Source organism: Sorex fumeus, unplaced genomic scaffold (assembly GCF_029834395.1).
Source record: "Sorex fumeus unplaced genomic scaffold, SorFum_2.1 ptg000054l, whole genome shotgun sequence".
Taxonomy (NCBI): domain Eukaryota; kingdom Metazoa; phylum Chordata; class Mammalia; order Eulipotyphla; family Soricidae; genus Sorex; species Sorex fumeus.
In genome coordinates this window covers 20,082,900-20,099,853 of record NW_026606111.1, presented here as the reverse complement: position 1 = coordinate 20,099,853, position 16,954 = coordinate 20,082,900, and the positions used below count along the sequence as shown (strand labels likewise).

Here is a 16,954-nt window from a genome sequence, read left to right as displayed (position 1 = left end):
GAAATCTGACAAACCTAACATTTAACTTGTCTTTAAAATATGGATTATATTGATTAATATATATATTGCAGAAATTAGCAAAATATTTCCTTAAAATTATTTGTGTAGCCAGTTTTAATGTTTTTCATGACAATATTAAAAGCTGATATTATTTTAAAAACATGCTAAAACAAATATACAATTTAATTGTTATATTCCTAATGCTTTTACCTCTAAGCACCAAGTCTGACAAGAGCAATGTTTTGGTCTCATCTTATGTAATAATTTCAGTTTTAATATTTAATGCCTATTTTAATGCTTCTATTTTGACAGGTATTTCTATTCTCCAATATTTGTCTTAATATAAAAATACATCCGAGGGGGGAAAAAAAAAACAAACAGGAATCTTCACTGGTAAAGAACTTACAGAGTGCTACATAAGAATAAGTTTAGTTGTTTTGCTATTTTGTTGGGGGAGGGGTGGAGGATGAATGTAAAAGTTCTTTCAAGAAGAGCTCTGGGACCTGTGGCACCTCCCTGCAAATTTTGGAAACTGGGATTTTGGTTCAGTGCTACAATCTGAGACAATACTGCTTGTGCCCAGCAGAGTCAGGGGCTACCTGAGTTACACCCTAGCAGTCCACAGGGCCTTCCAGGGCCGGGGCCAAGGATACTTGGGAACCACTGGTGCTGGATATTACATAAATGTTGGTCAGATGGAAGCCATGCATTTTAACCCCTATACCAACTCTCCGGCCAAGAAAGATTTTCGTTTAACACGTCCACTTGGAAGCACATATTCTCTGGCACAGTAAGAACTCGTTTGAATAATTAACAAAATGTAACAGTAAAAGACTTACATGTTCTTTTTTTATGTTGCTCCCTGAAAAGTCATGTGACTATCCATAGTGTTCATAAAGAATATTAAGAAAAGCCTACCGTGGGATATTATTTTATTTCATATTTTATTATATATTTTATATTACCAATTTTATACTTTCAGAAATTTAAGCTTTATTAAAAACAGAGAATCTTTTTAATTTTAAGGACTATCTCAACATGGCTTCTAGATGTCCATTTTACAATGAAAATGTTCCACTCTCATGCAGTCATCAACTTAGATGAAACCTATATATAAAATCCTTCTACCTATCTTTGCTTTAATAATAATCCTTTTAAGAACCTTCTAAGGGCTAGAGCAATAGCACAGCAGGTAGGGCATTTGCCTTGCACGTGGCCGACCCTGGTTCCATTCTCAGCATCCCAGCATCCCATATGGTCCCCTGAGCACTGCTGGGGGTAATTCCTGAGTGCAGAGCCAGGAGTAACCCCTGTGCGCCAGGTGTGACCTTTCCCTATGCAAAACACACTCAATTACACATTAAAAAAATTGTAACAACATATTTTCTTGTTAGCTATGAAGCTATTTGTACATTTCCGTATATCAGTTTTGCTTGAACTTTATTATTTTCCCACTTCTTATAAATGACTTTCATAATTCCGTTGACTGAGTGAATATACAAATGAGCATGTATGACAACAGAACTTCAGGAATTTCACAACCTGTAAAACAAATACCAAGGGAAGCCACACAACTACTGCTGCTGCCATCTGCCCAGAACAGTCAAGATTTTATCAAGAACTTGTAGCTTCTTTATTTTTTTGCCATTATCTGAGTACAGGGAAAACAGGAGAGTCAACTAAAATACCCCATATCCAGAGGCATGAAACTGCTCCATTCCCTTTCAGTAACCCAGTAATCTCCAATAAGAACACACCTTTTGCCCACTATAGAGTCCTTACTTTGAATCTTTGCCAAAATCAAATGATGGTGGTGGGCTCCTTATTACAGACTGATTAACTCATTTCGTTCTAATTTAAATAGTCTTCACTTATTTCCACATGATGAACTTATAAGAAAAAAGAGGAAAGTATAAGTAGAATACTTATTTTTGTGCTTTAATGTGTCAGAAATCAGAGTACTGGAAAATACTAAAGTGCACCACAGAGGAGCGATATTTGTCATTGGTGCACTACATATTCCTGTAAGCTCAGATTTCTGGTCTGAGGGTTTTTTTTTTTTTTTTTTTTTTTGCTTTTTGGTTCACACCCGGTGATGCACAGGAGTTACTCCTGGTTCATGCACTCAGGAATTACTCCTGGCGGTGCTCAGGGGGACCATATGGGATGCTGGGAATCAAACCAAGGTCGGCTACGTGCAAGGCAAACGCCCTACCCACTGTGCTATTGCTCCAGCCCCTGGTCTGAGTTTTGTATTTAAAAAAATCCCTTAATCCCCTATAACCTTGACATAAAATTCCATTCTGGTGCCTATTTAACTATTGGATTTAATCGTGCCCATTTTGTGAAAAATAGGGAAAATCTGGAAAAAGCAAAGAAAACAACAAAAAAAATAACTTTCGTTGTTCCCATATTCAGGAAAATAACTTCACACTTGACACCTAATAAAGCATTTTATATGAAGCTTCTCTTGTGACTCTCATAAAAGGGAAAACAGGTGAAAGACAACTAAAATTGTCACATATCCAGAAGCATGAATTTTTATCAATTGGTGAACAAATTTAAAAAAAAAGGTGATCTATTATTCATTTACCATCAATGCAGTTTTTTGTTTCCTTTTTTGGGGGCCATACCCAGTGATGCTCAGGCTTACCTTAGTTCTGGGTCCAGGCATCACACTTAGTCATGCTTAGGGAACCACATGTAGTGTCAGGATCAAACCAGGATCAAACCATCGGCCACACACAAGACAAGCTCTTTAAGCCCTATCTCTCTAGCTTCTCAACACATTTTGCTTTAACAGTTACAGTAAACATGTTAAATGCTTCCAATTACCTTTTCTAAACCTTCTTCCTTGAGGCTGATCACATCCAAATCAAAATCCGTTCTTAAGCCATTGGTTTTGTTGAAAGTTATTCTGCCTGTGAGACCTTCCCAGTGTGCCTAGAAAAAAAAAACAAATAATCTGTAGGTAAACAAGCAGATAATAGGAGATGATTTGGGGGGAACAAAAAGAATAAGCATTCCTTTCACCACATCACACTAATTAACATTACTATAGATTTTTAAATCCATAACTAAATTGTTTCCCCATCCCTCTGACTGTATAGCCAATTTTTGATGTTTTGCATTATTTGACATTTGGCAATTGCTTAAAATATTAGTTGTTTAGGAAATGTTTAAATAATGCAATCATACAACTGTAATGGTCATAACAAAGATCAAAAAAGTTAAAACTATCTGATTGAGCATTTCATAAGAACTACAAATGTAACTTATCATTACTATACTTTCAGGCTTCATGTATGTGTTGAACAATAATTTGTAGAAATTATAAAATAATTTTAGTCCTATACATTTATAAAAAGATAAAATGGGCTGGAGCGATAGCACAGCGGTAGGGCGTTTGCCTTGCACGCAGCCGACTTGGCCGACCTGAGTTACTGTTTTTGGCATATAGAATACTCCATGGGGAGCTTGCCAGGCTCTGCTTTCTGGCCAGGATACTCTTGGTTAGCTTACCAGGCTCCCCAAGATGGGAGGAGGAATCGAACCCGGGTCAGCAGTGTGCAAGGCAAATGCCTTACCTGCTGTGCTATCGCCCCAGCCCAAACCTATATATTATGTATAAAACTCTCTGTAGCTTGGTTTTTAAACCAGAAGTAAATTTACAATGTGAAGCATTAAATGATACTCAATGAGGAAACTCCTCATTGAATATCATTTCACCTATCTGAGAGTTTGTTAAGTATTCAAGAAGAAAAATTCATGAATATTCTTTGCCAAGCTGCTGTAAATTCCTAATTATATTTCTATCTGCATTAAAAATTGAATAATGTATTATACAATGAACTGATTTATTTTAAACCATTAATGAAAATATTATTGGATAATGACACGTGAGTTTTTCATAGCAAAGATTAAAAGTTCACAGTTAAATTTCTTTTAGTCACTCCTGTTGTGGGCAATTGAAAGTTATCTGAAGCTGACATAGGAATTTTCTTCATCATAAGAATAAGAATGTTTGTGTGTGTGTATGTGTGTGTGTGATCTTTATAAATTTTCCTTTTATTCCCTTACTCTGGGCATGGCTGGTTTATAACTATTGTAGACACAATCAGAAATGATATGTGGTGATAAGAATGGCTGCATTATGCAACATGAAGCAAACTTTTCACTTTTATTAATCCATATATTCTGCTGTAGTTAACTACTAATATAATTAAAATAACAAGACATATTTTGGAACTGTTGATCTAAATAACAATCTTTATGAATTACAAATAGATTATAATGTGGTATAGGCCAAATGAGCTTTATGCTAAAAATTTATTGAATTCTTTGTTGCCTAAAATATAAATAAACATCATTTATACAGCTATATCTTCACATAAGTAAAAAGAAATAAAGTTATTTTGAAAGATGAAAATTAACAATGTTACAAACCATAAGTCACAAAGTTTAATCGGTTTATATAATTGTAGATAATTTCAGTGCTATCCATTTATTTATAATTCAGTTTTCTCCTTTATCACACTTTATTTTATAAAATGTTATTTTTGTTGTTGTTGTTCCAGAGAATGCTTAATTAAAAATAAGATAAGGGGCTGGAACATTCCTTGCATGTAACCAACTAAGGGTTCATCACTAGCATCCCATATTTTTCCTAGAGTCCAGTCAGAAGTGATCACTGAACACAGAACCAAAAATAAGCCCTGAGTACCACTAGTCCAAAAAACAAACAAAAAAATAAAAGACAAACCTATTAGGAAAATGGCAGTGTTTTAATTCATTTCATTTGAGGACAAAAGAAATAAGGCAGATACACTCTTGACATACCTCCTTAATTAGGCTCATAAAGCGAGTCCCAAAGCGCCAAGGTTTGTGTCGATTACACTGTAAGGAACTGACTGTCATCTGGGGAAACTGTTGGACGCCCACAGACACCACATGTACAGCATCATACATTAAAGCTGCGTCAGTCTGAAATCAGAGAAAAAAGAAATTCGGATCAATACATGGGAGACCCATGGTAGGCAGTTTTCAATTGGATAGGGGTGAGGAGAAACACTTAGTTAGCGTTTCCTTGTTAAGGCAGAAGCAGTATCACCACAAGCTCTGGTTTCTTCAGTAAAATCTATGATCCTACTACCATAACACTTCCATTTGAACGTTTGACCCATCTTTCCTTTTCTCTTGTGATAATATAATTACTCAGTGTTCTAGTATCTCTACAAAATTGAAAATATTTGAAGACATTATTTTATTTAGTTGTTACCCTTTGGTTACCATATTTCTCTATCTCCCCCTCCCCCCACACATATAATGAATGAAATTACTAACTATTTTGACTAGTTTTGTATTGAAATAAAGACAAACAAGTCAACAGTTTCCCTGCATAATAAGAAAAAAGAGAAATTTGGACAGAGATTCAAATAAAAAACAAATCCTAACAATATAAACCCTGGTCTTTTCAACACAATATTTCAAAAGGTTCAGTTTCAGAAAGGATGCTACAGTTTTGAATCTCAATACGTGTATTAATCCCTTTTCAAGAAACAAAGCTTAATCCCCTGTTTTCTTTTTGCAAAATTTCCATTTGAATAAAAGTTCATTTAGGCTTCTTAAGTAAAAGGAATATGAGTTGTACAGTTCTTGCACCTGCTCAAATGACTGACCACTTTAGAGGTTGATGAAAAAAAAATTGTAAGTCATGACAAACCAGAGGCTAGTGATTCAAGTGCTGTGTTAAATGGACCCTCACATTGTGTTTGACGGATCGATGCCAGGTTCACTACCTAGAGAAAAGGGATAATACTGAAGAGCCTCTAGCAATGTAGAACTTTGGGCCATCTGCTTGGCATGCTTTGGAATAAAAGCATATATTTCCTCTTCTCATTCACACAATTAGTGAGCTGTGAAATGAATTCCAAAATGAATAGGAACCCTGTAGATTATAGCTTTTGCCACAATACAATACAAAATGAGTACACACAGTATCTTTCATGCAAATAGATCCTAAGGAGCTGTACCACATAAAATGGAAGACAGCTAAAGAGCACAATGCAATGACAAAACATAATAATACCATTTTATAGTTCATAAATCTTTGGGGAATATAGTCCAGATTCATAACCTTCATTTTAGAAATACCAACTCACTATTTTTGCACACTCTAATGGTTGCATAGTGAAAACTGAAATAGAGAAATAGACAAGCATACATCATGAGCATGAGAGTTACACTGATATTTGTCTCTGGCCTAAGTTAACATTGGAGAAGCTATTTCAGATACCATGCAGGTGGCCATAAAAATAGCCATTAAGATATAAGACATATTTTAATATTTAAAAAATGATATTATTAGGAAATGTATAAGTAAACATTTTCAGATTCTATCAGTGTGAAGGTAAGAGGTAATTTTATGGTTTGTATATAGAATCCTCAATTGAAATACATGTAATTTGAACCTACTAAGGACTATTTCTGAAATCTTCTTAAAGGGAGATTAGAATAAAGCCTATATAAATTGTTTATTAGAGTAAAAATAAATTAAGAAATACAAAAAAATTCCCAAACAATCACTGTATTACTGTATCACTGTCATCTCATTGATCTTCAATTAATTGAGCAGGCACCGGTAAAATCTCTATTCCTCCCAGCCCTGAGATTTTTAGCAGCCTCTTCTTACTTGCTTTTTTTCCCAACAATTGGAGGCTCTTTCAGGGTTAGGAGCATTAGACCTATTGTTGTTACTGTATTTGGCATATCGAATATGCCACAGTAAGCTAGCCAGGCTCAGCCCATGCAGGTGGGATACTCTTGGTAGGTAGCTTGCTGGGGTCTCTGAGAGGCATAAATGGGTAGGAAGTGTCTTATAAAAGCTGCTGTGCGGTCCGGAAAGTGGCCTGGAGTATGCAGTGCTCGGGCAGTGGAGGTCGGCTGCCGGGGCTGGGGCCCTTGTGGTAGGGAGGGCTCTCATCTACCCCACAGCCTGGTAGGGAGTCCCTCCCAAACAATACAACACTCGAAGTCACAAGATGAGACTTTAAATAATTATAAAAACTTGTATTTTGAAAATAGTCAAGTAGACACTAAATTGAATGTATTATGATGCTAAATATAGTATTCTATATAATTATACTTCTAATATAAACTATTATATATATATCTTTTTTTTTTTTTTTTGCTTTTTGGGTCATAACTGGCAATGCACAGAGGTTACTCCTGGCTCATGAACTCAGGAATTACTCCTGCCAGTGCTTGGGTTTTCCATATGAGATGCTGGGAATCAAACCTGGGTTGGCTGAATGAAAAGTAAATGCCCTAGGTGATGTGCTATCACTCCAGCCCCAATGTAGTATACATTTTTATGAGGGTTTAACTTTAACATTTATCTTATTTAATTCTCATGAATAAAAATACTGTTGTTGTTCTCCTTATACAAACATTTGCACAAGATCAAGGTTCAAATTTAAGTAACTAACCAAAGTCACAATAGCTAAGTATTGAAATGGACCAGACTCAATTAGCTATTCTGTTCCCAGCGAGTATGGGTATTTTATTTGGTTTTGTTATTGCTGTTATTGTTGTTCTGGGGCTACACCTGGCTGTCCTCGGTGCTTCCTCCTGGCTTGCAGTCAGGAACCACTCCTGGAGGTGCTCAAGAGACCATATGTAGTGTCAAGGATCAAACTTGAGTTGCCCACAGGCAAAACAAGAGCCCCAGCCACTATACTATCTCTCTGGCATAATAGCTGTGGTTTTAAATGCAAATATAAAAGGAAGGTAATATTAGTGAAACTATAAAAACACCACCTGAGAAAAATTGTCAAAAGTTTAAAAGTTGCTTATCAATTTATTTCTTGTATTTTAATGCAAAATATATTGAGTTATAACAAAACAACCAAGGGGATTTCTAATCCTGTTCTATATTTTCATTAATTTTGGTTGCTTTCTGGTATTTCTTTTAGACTGTTTTACATGAAAATATGAAGTTTTCATTCATTTTTACTTGACATCCAAATATTCTATTTGCTTTGTTTTACAAAACTGTACACATGTAAATGATACCACCCATAAATGTTCTCAGGAAAAATCTAGAATTTAGTGTTTTATTTTATCAGATACATCCCCAGTGTCCTCAGTAGGGTCCTTGGATACTCCAGTATCCTTGTGGACCATGTGGTACCTGACATTAAACTCAGGACATGATAAGGCTACGCTTATGCTGTACCATTTGTACTATTCCCCCAGCATTGAAAACTAATGTTTTAAATTTTTCTTATTTCCATAGAATTCATATGCTTGAACATTTATCTTATTTTAGTAACATTATTAGGTTACATTCAACAGTATTTTGTAAGTCCACATTATCTCTTAAAATAATTTTCATTTGCACATTTTCCAGTTGGAAATTTACTGAGTTTGAATCAAATAGGAAACTGAAGTACAAAGTTGTTAAGTCACCAGAATACAGTAACAGCACATAAAAGTTAAGATAAACTTGAAATAGACACTCTATTCAGAGTCTAAATCCATCTGTCCAATCTTCCGTTCATACCTTAATTTAACCAAAATACTTTTAATAATTTTGAAATTATTAAATGTAAAAAAATCAATAAGTACTTAGATAAATTCCTCTGTATTGATAAGCAATAAATAATAACAATAAAACTTCACTGTAATATAAAGGAACATAAAGTCACAAACATGAAATGCTACAGTGGATGGTATCAATTCATTAAAGAAATTACTAATGTTAATCAGATGCCCACCCTTCAACATCTCAGCAGATCACCTCAACATCTTAGCTCTCTGCTTGCTTCTCCAACCTTCCCAGTGAGGTTACTATCCCAGTGACATCCCTGGAGCCTTTTTGGAAATAGAGGGGGATTGCATTCTTTTCCAGCTGGTGCCAGCTGCCTCCCCACCCACCCTCTGCAATTGTAGGAGGCTCCCTCCCATACTTCCTGAAGCCATGGCTATGAAACAGCTCTAATCATCACACCTCACACTGAGCATGCTTTTACCTCCTGTCACTGGTTGAAGACAGATAGGGAAGGAAAAGAACCTAATTCTAATCACCTTCAGAGACTCCTACAGAGGCTAACTACAAACATTCACTCTCAGCACAGCAGGATCATAGCAAACATAATGGGGAAGAATCCCACCAAGTTCCATCAGTGAAAAAGGCAAAATGAGAAAATTCCAATTAGAAGTGACAGAAATAAAAAGTATAGTAGGTTATATATTTTTTAAAAAACTCAATAGAAGGTCTGAGTTGCAGAATAATATCTGCTGAGGGAAAGAGAAAGGAGCTCCACAATGTGCTGTAGGAAACTGCTAAAAAACAAGAGAATTGATAAAAAATAACCTAAAAAGAAACAAATAGCACAACAGAGAACTACCAGATGAGTTCAAGAGTAACTGTATAAGAACCACTGGAGTCCCAAAGAACAAGAAGGAAAATTCTATGAAGAACCATGATAAATTAACAAAATCATAGATAAGAATTCCAAGAATTGAGTGTAGGCACCAAGATCCAAGAGACCAGAAAGGTCCCAGCAAAAACAGAAAATACCAAGATACATTATCATCAGAATGATAAATGCCAAAGATAGAGACAGAATATTAAAAGCAACAAGATCAGAAACAGAACTTAAACACAAAGGAAAGGCCATAAGATTCATAGCAGATCTATCAAATGAGATTTTATAAGCCAGAATATAAAGATGGAGTATTGTGAAAACAAACGAACACAAACAACCTCCATGAAATGAACACTTCTCCAAGAATCTTTCCATATAGATTCTTATTCAGATTTGATGGACTGATTCAAAGTTTCATGAACAATCTACAGCTTTGGAATACAAAATCTTAAAATCCAGTTTTGCAGGAAGTGTTAAATTAGTTTCCTTACAAGACAGGAAAAACTTTTTTAACACTTTGCCTTTAATTTTGGCATTCACTAGGTTAACATAGGCTAATTCCGTTGACATGATTTTTGTCAATATTACTAAAAAGTTACATTGCATGTTATTCTATGCATTGCAACTATGTCCTTATGACATACTAATTCTCACCATTTTTTTAAATGTATTTTAGATCCAAATACCACAGCCACTGCCAACAGGCCAACTTCACAGCTTCATGGCTATCTTATAAGAAACATAAGCCAAGATGTTAAAACTCATGGGTACACTAACTTTTGAGCTGAAAACTCTGGGTGGTCCTCAAGAGGAGGGCATGTCAAGTCCCAACCCTACCAAAACTTCAGCAGCCGCATACACACCACACAGCCACTTATATGCCTGTAGTTCAACTTCACTGCTTCATGACTATTCTCTGCAAAGATGACACGCAAACAAAAAGTTCCAGGTACACCAGTTCATGGACTGAAAACACTTTGTTCTTCTCGGAATGGAGTTGGGCAACCTCTCCAGCACCCCATACTGTCAATCCCCTTCAGATACCACATCTCACAGATGCTAACAGTAAACAACAGTCCAGCTTTACAGATTCATGACTAATCTTTGAAGAGGTGCAAACCAATTCAAGCCACTACAGCTCATCAATCTAGTACTATAGATCCTGTAGTTCCTGAGGTACACAATAATATACATGGCTGTGTGACACCTCAAAATTCCACAAAACAGACACCCCAGTAGGAGCACACCAAATTAGATGTGAAAGTAGTATAAGGCAACTAAGCTCAATAAACAAAAACAATAACATGGAAGGCTCAAGAAGCATGAAAAAGCTGAGTATTTCTTCAGACAATGTTTTTTTTTATAACCCCATTGTGAGACATAACAATTTTCACAAATTTTCTTTTACTAAAGTATTTTTTGATAAAACCATTAGCCATTAAGTTGTAACAAACAATGCAAAATGAATTACTTTAGATAATGTGGCTGGGAGAGAAACTGGGGATAATGGTAGAGGCAAGGTCACACTGGTGGTGGGATTGGTGCTGAAACATCAAATGCCCAAAACAATTGCACTATGAATAACTTTATAGACCATAGTGTTTAAATAAAGTTAAAAGAATTATTATGAATTACCAGCAAAATGTATTTTATTTGATAAAGCTAGTGCCATTTTAGAGAAGAGAAAATTGAATCTTAACAAAGTAAAAGTAATTCTTTCAAGAACTCATCACCCTGAGAGATGAAATTCAGAAGTCGCAGGCAGAGCCTCGGTCTTAGCAAACCCATCCTGATTATCATTCACAAGACTCTAGTGGAAAAACTTAAAAACAAAACATAGAAACAAAACTCAGGCAAGGTCTATATCTTAAGACCACTCTCTGAATTGTCATAATCATCTTCCTCTTATAAGCCAAATACCCAATGAAACCATTAAAAAAAGAAAGAAATCACTTTGCTTCATATTTTTTCTTTTTGGGTCACACCCTGTGATGCTCAGGGGTTACTCCTGGCTCTGAACTCAGGAAGTACTCTCGGCAGTGCTTGGGGGACCATATGGTATGTCGGCAATTGAACCCTGGTCAGCTGCGAGCAAGGCAAATACCCTACCCACTATACTATCACTCCAAGCCTCTGCTTCATATTTTTGACAGTCATCATATTTTGTTTGTTCTGCTTAAAATCTCATAATTATGTCCCAAATGCCTTATCTCACTTACAAACAAATGTTCATTGACTTCCAAGTCATATTCTTTCTTTTCTCTATACCTCATAGTTATCTCAAAAAAATCATGAAATGTAATAGCAATTAAAAATTTACATAAAAATGAGATACACATATAATTTGGTTGTTAAAATACATTAAAAGAGGGATACAAGATTGTAGCCACTCATATCCTAAACTTCAAAATCAACAGATAAACAATTAGAGTAAAGCAAGTAGATAATGAAGACAAGAAAATGTATCATATTATCCCTTTTTCAAGATTATTCAAATATATATGTATATATGTATATATGTCATAATCTTAATAGAATTATAACAGTTTGTTCAAAAAATATAGCCCAGGAGAAGGAATTGCAAGCTAGATAGGTATAAATACAACTGAGTGATACAGAGCCTAGAAACCCTCTGGAGTGCTGACCTCAAACTAGATTGAAGCACAACTTTTCCTTCCAAACTAAGTTAGTTAACCTATAAAGATTGCATGTCAGCCAAAAACTTGTTTTAGAAACCTCCAGACTTGTACAATACAGTCTTATACTTTTCAGTAAATCAAGTGATCTTTTTAAAGATAAGGTCAGGAAAGCTGCAGTCAAATATATTTTAAGCATACATTATCTCACAAATTTATTTCTAGGTTTACCTTAAACCTAGTATAAAACAGAGATTTAGTAGAAGAATGACAAAGGTGAATTTCTATGAATGAATTATTGCCACTGAGATTGCTTTAGCTACTCGATGCTCCATTGTCTGTCATAAATAAGCTAATGACTGATATATTTGAAGGAACTTTACAGATCCTCGTGGACAGGTAAATACTTTGGGAATCTGTAGAATTGAAACTATTTTTAATCAGTAATTAACTTTTATTTATTTGTTCTCTGATAATTCTATTTGCCATTCATTTAAGTTTATTGGACCAAGTTATATGAAATAAGTTTGAAATACGCCTGCCAAGTGAGCAGGCCTGGGGTAATAAGAAACATGAGGATCTTGGTAGAAGGGAGGGGACATTGTTTGTGGGACTGGTACTGAAATATTGTTTCTAAAACAATTCTATTGTGAATAACTTTGTAAACCATTTTTTTCTTAATAAGCATACCTAATAAAAACTCTAAAAAATTTAAATAACAGTGAAACATATGTTTGCTTTGATTTTTTGTTTTGGTAAAAGTTCTCTAAACAGTGTTTCTTTTTTAATATTTTGGTACCAGGAATAAAAACCAAAGTCTCATACATTTAAGACAAGTTTTCGACTGCTGAACTATACCCAGGCCCAAAATGTTTTAAATAAAGTAGAACTAGATAGATAATACAGTGGATAATGTTTTTGTCTTTCAAGTAGCTGATCTAGGTTTGAAGCACAAGGCACAGAATTCCCTTAGCACCATCAAGAGTGATTTCCTGAGTGTAGAAACAGGAATAAGTCCTGCACACTGCCAGGTGTGGTTCCAAAATAGACCTACTAAATAACTGAAGGATCAAGGAAATTATTTTCTCAAACACTCAAAATGATAAGCGAAACTACTATTTTCAGATTTTAATTAATAAATTGAAACATAATTCAAACATACAACATCAGGAATAATGATGAATGTTGTGAATAGTTAAAATATATTTTGACATTCTTAGATTTTATTTACAGAAGAATCTTGTAGCAAGCAGTAACTACCAAGTCTATCTATGGTAGGTGGCATATTTTTTTCCTGTTTCTGATCACTTCGATAATCTTCATTAAACATCTATTTTGTAAATCTCTGAGAAGTATGTTATAGAAGTTATAAAAATGTTTTAATTTGTATGATCCATGAAGCTAATAGTTGCAAGTGAATAATTTGGTGTTACATAAAATCATAGGAACTAACAATGGTATAAAAATCACTTAGAAGTTATAATATTCTTAGCAAAATTATGTCAGAAATATTTTTCCCCAGTGAAAAGGCATCATGTTGGTACTGCCATTGAATTTTTCCTGGGAAAAATTTAAGCACAGCTTTTACCAATTTCACTATTATGCCAAGAAGAGTTACATCCGTGACAAAACCATCCTATTTTAGTACATTTTGACTATTTGAGTCATTTTGGCTTGGCACCAAACAAATATATTTTTGTATATAATAATTTATTTCTAAAATTAGTAATTTAAGAATGATGATATGTTGAAATTTTATTTTGCTCTTCTGTTTTTGGGGGGCCACAGCTGGTGGTGCTCAGGACTTACTCCTGGCTCTTCACTCAAGGGTCACTCCTTCTGGGGTTCATGGGATCACATGTGGTACAGGGGATGAAGCACAATGTCATGTGAAAGGCAAGTACCCTGCCCATTGTACTGTGTCTCTGGTCTCATCTTCTAATTTTGATTGTAATGGTGAAACCTTGATTTGACATGTTGATACTTATTATAAAGCACAATTGAAATATAGACATTTTGTATAAAATTTTTATTCCAATAGAGCTACTAAAAATTAAAGAAAGAAAATAATTAAAAAATGTCTACAAGACAGTTCATGGATTTCCTTTTATTCTAGAAGTATCTAGAATCCTCACAAAATAAAAGCCACTGCTCTGGTGCTGGAGCCATAGTACAGCAGGTAGAGAGTTTGACTTGCATGTGGCTGACCTGGTTTCAATCCCAAGCATCCCATATGGTTCCCTGAGCACTTCAAGGAATAATTTCTGAGTGCAGTGCCAGGAGCACCCCTGAGCCTTGCTGGGTGTGACCAAAAAAGCAAAAACAAAATAAAACAAAACCACTGATTTGTATCATCTTTCTTAACTGTAAACTCTAGTTAAAATAACACTCTAAACATCTCTATGCTTTCTTATCTTTTAGTTTTCCTTTTTAAAACACAAGCATCTGAGTCAGGTATGAGCCGGTGGTGATGGGGCAACTGCAGCCTCATGGGATGGAGGGTGGAATCAACATGTCCTTCTTGCCCTGCCGAAACCACGAGTGGCCCCCACCATGGAATGGACCCAGAGGCACATGGACCATTTGGAACCCAGCAGCTTCTGGCAGAAATATGAATGGACTATGCATTAAACTATGGTGCTGTGTCCCCTCCCCCCCCCCCAGAGGGAAAGGGTGTCTGTCTCTTCTGCCATTCCCCCTGCCCTCAGTGGGCATGGTGGCCGTCTCCTCAGAGCTTATTGGACAGCCAGGTATGAGCTGGCACTTACGGGGAAACTGCAGCCTCATGGGATGGGGTGCGGAATGGGCACATCGTTCTTCCCCTGCCAAGACCACGAGTTGCCCCCCATGAGCGGCTCTCCGGCATGGCCATGGACCCAGATGCACACAAACCAATCTCGGAACTATTTGTCTTTTGGAAGAAATCCCTCCAGACTTAATTCAGAATCCAAAATCATATAGTCTTCATAACCAGCAATAGAAAACAAATTATTTCATGATGCCTTTTCAGCAGGTTTGATTGTTGGGGGAAAATTCCAAATAATAATGGTGCATCTTTTGTTGAAATAATGAATGTAATCAAAGTAGACAGAGAGTTAAGTGGAAATCATCTGCCTCACAGGCACAGGGAGGGGTGGAATGGTATATTGGGGTTCTTGGTGGTAGAAAATATGCACTGGTGAAGGGATGGATGTTTGATCATTGTATGACCGAGACTTAAACCTGAAAGTTTTGTAACTGTTCTCACATTGATTCAATGAATAAATTAAAAAAAAATAAAACACAAGCATCTTTTGAATCATACTATTTCTAAAAGCCCTTTGCAATATACCTTATATTGCCGTGTACAAAAATTTTTTTTTGATAAATTGGTGGATTCAACCAAAATGCTCATTTAACCTATAAAAGTAATAGGTACTAGGGAACTCTGGATAGCAATCACACTTTGCCACCGAGCTACACTGTATTAGCTCCCAGAGGTACAGTGAACCAAATCTGCCAAGCTTAGACCTGGAAGGACTGTGAATGCAGCCTCTGTCCCATTTCTAAATGAATTTATAGTAACAGTTCTGTGAACACATTTATCTTTCCATTAAGTAAGTGCAGGCAGGTCCCCTTTGAGATCTGAATGCTAGCTGGCAGGTGGCAGATCCATTCCAGAACTCCTATGTCTCAGATTCTGCTCATTTCTGAATCCCCATGTGAAGTGCAGAGCAAAACACAAAGTGCAGCATGTCTAATAAATAGAATTTAAGTTTATAAATGCTAACATTTTTATTGACTTAATCTCATCTAAAACTATCAGAAATATTTTAATTCCCCTTGCCTGGTTTTCTCATTTTATAACTGAAGGGGAAAAGAAGAGATTTGCCATGTCACTTCTTTACTAGAAAAATCACTTTAAAAACAATGTTCAAAAGAGAAGCAATGATATTCTTCAATTTCACAATATGAATATTAAGAATGGTGGTGAAAGAGATGAATTCTAACATCTGGAGCTCCTTTGCAGAGTCAGCACCAGTTTAAATGGGATAGAGAATCATCTCACCCTCTGAGCTCTGGTGAGGGTCACACATGGAAGGCAGCTTAGTGTTCACTCATTCATCTGGCATACTGCACCGAGCCCTATGCCCTGCACAGAGCAGGTGCTCTGTGGATATTAGCTGAACGGAGGAGCTGATGAAGAAATGCCCCCAGACCGTGCTGGGAGCCAATTGTCAGAGACAATTCTCTCAGTTACATTGCAGCTGCCATTATGCTTTCACTGTTGCTGGCTCTTTGTACTACACTGAAGCAGAATTCGTTACTAGCAGCTGTGTGGACTACACAGACTGCATGTGATAACGCATTAAAGCAGTTTACACAATCCCTGGCACTTAGTGCATAGGCAGGTGTTCGATGATGATGATGATGATGATGATGATGATGATGAGGATGATGATGATGATGATGATGAGATGATCGCCAGAGAGTGGCAATCTCTTTGACATGGACAACATCCAAAACAAGGAACCAGTTTAGAAAGTATAATGTTCCAACTCTTCTGCACCCACTGTTTGCCTAAATGAGGGAACAGGCTCCGTGCTGTTTAAGAAAGCAAATCAAGGTCTAGAAGAAGAGGGAGCAGGAAAAAATGATCATACAGCAACTCACTCCCTGCTAAGGGGTGAGTGAGGGGTGGTGTACACATTGTCATAGTTCAGAGTTTAAAAAAATTAAGCACACATCACCTGAGAAGTTCAGAACTTAAGAATAAATAAAAGTGGCAAACTGCCATAGTGCCATGAATTTGGTACTGAAAGTAAGGCCTGCCTTTGGAAAGATTATACCATGGTAGATAAGTGATCCTGACATATTTGTCCCCCCACACCCACCATTTTTTCTGAT

General features: G+C 36.1%; 1 protein-coding gene across 5 annotated transcripts in view; it reads right to left on the bottom strand.

Moving 5' to 3' along the window:
• Positions 1–16,954, bottom strand: part of GRIK2 (glutamate ionotropic receptor kainate type subunit 2) — a 672,268-nt gene that overhangs the window by 235,377 nt on the left and 419,937 nt on the right. For all 5 annotated transcript variants that reach the window (XM_056124992.1, XM_056124990.1, XM_056124987.1 and 2 more), the window contains 2 exons: positions 4,840–4,983; positions 2,836–2,943 (listed from right to left, as the gene is read on the bottom strand). In XM_056124992.1, the coding sequence (XP_055980967.1) occupies positions 2,836–2,943; positions 4,840–4,983 (252 nt within the window). The remainder of the gene's footprint in view (positions 1–2,835; positions 2,944–4,839; positions 4,984–16,954) is intronic.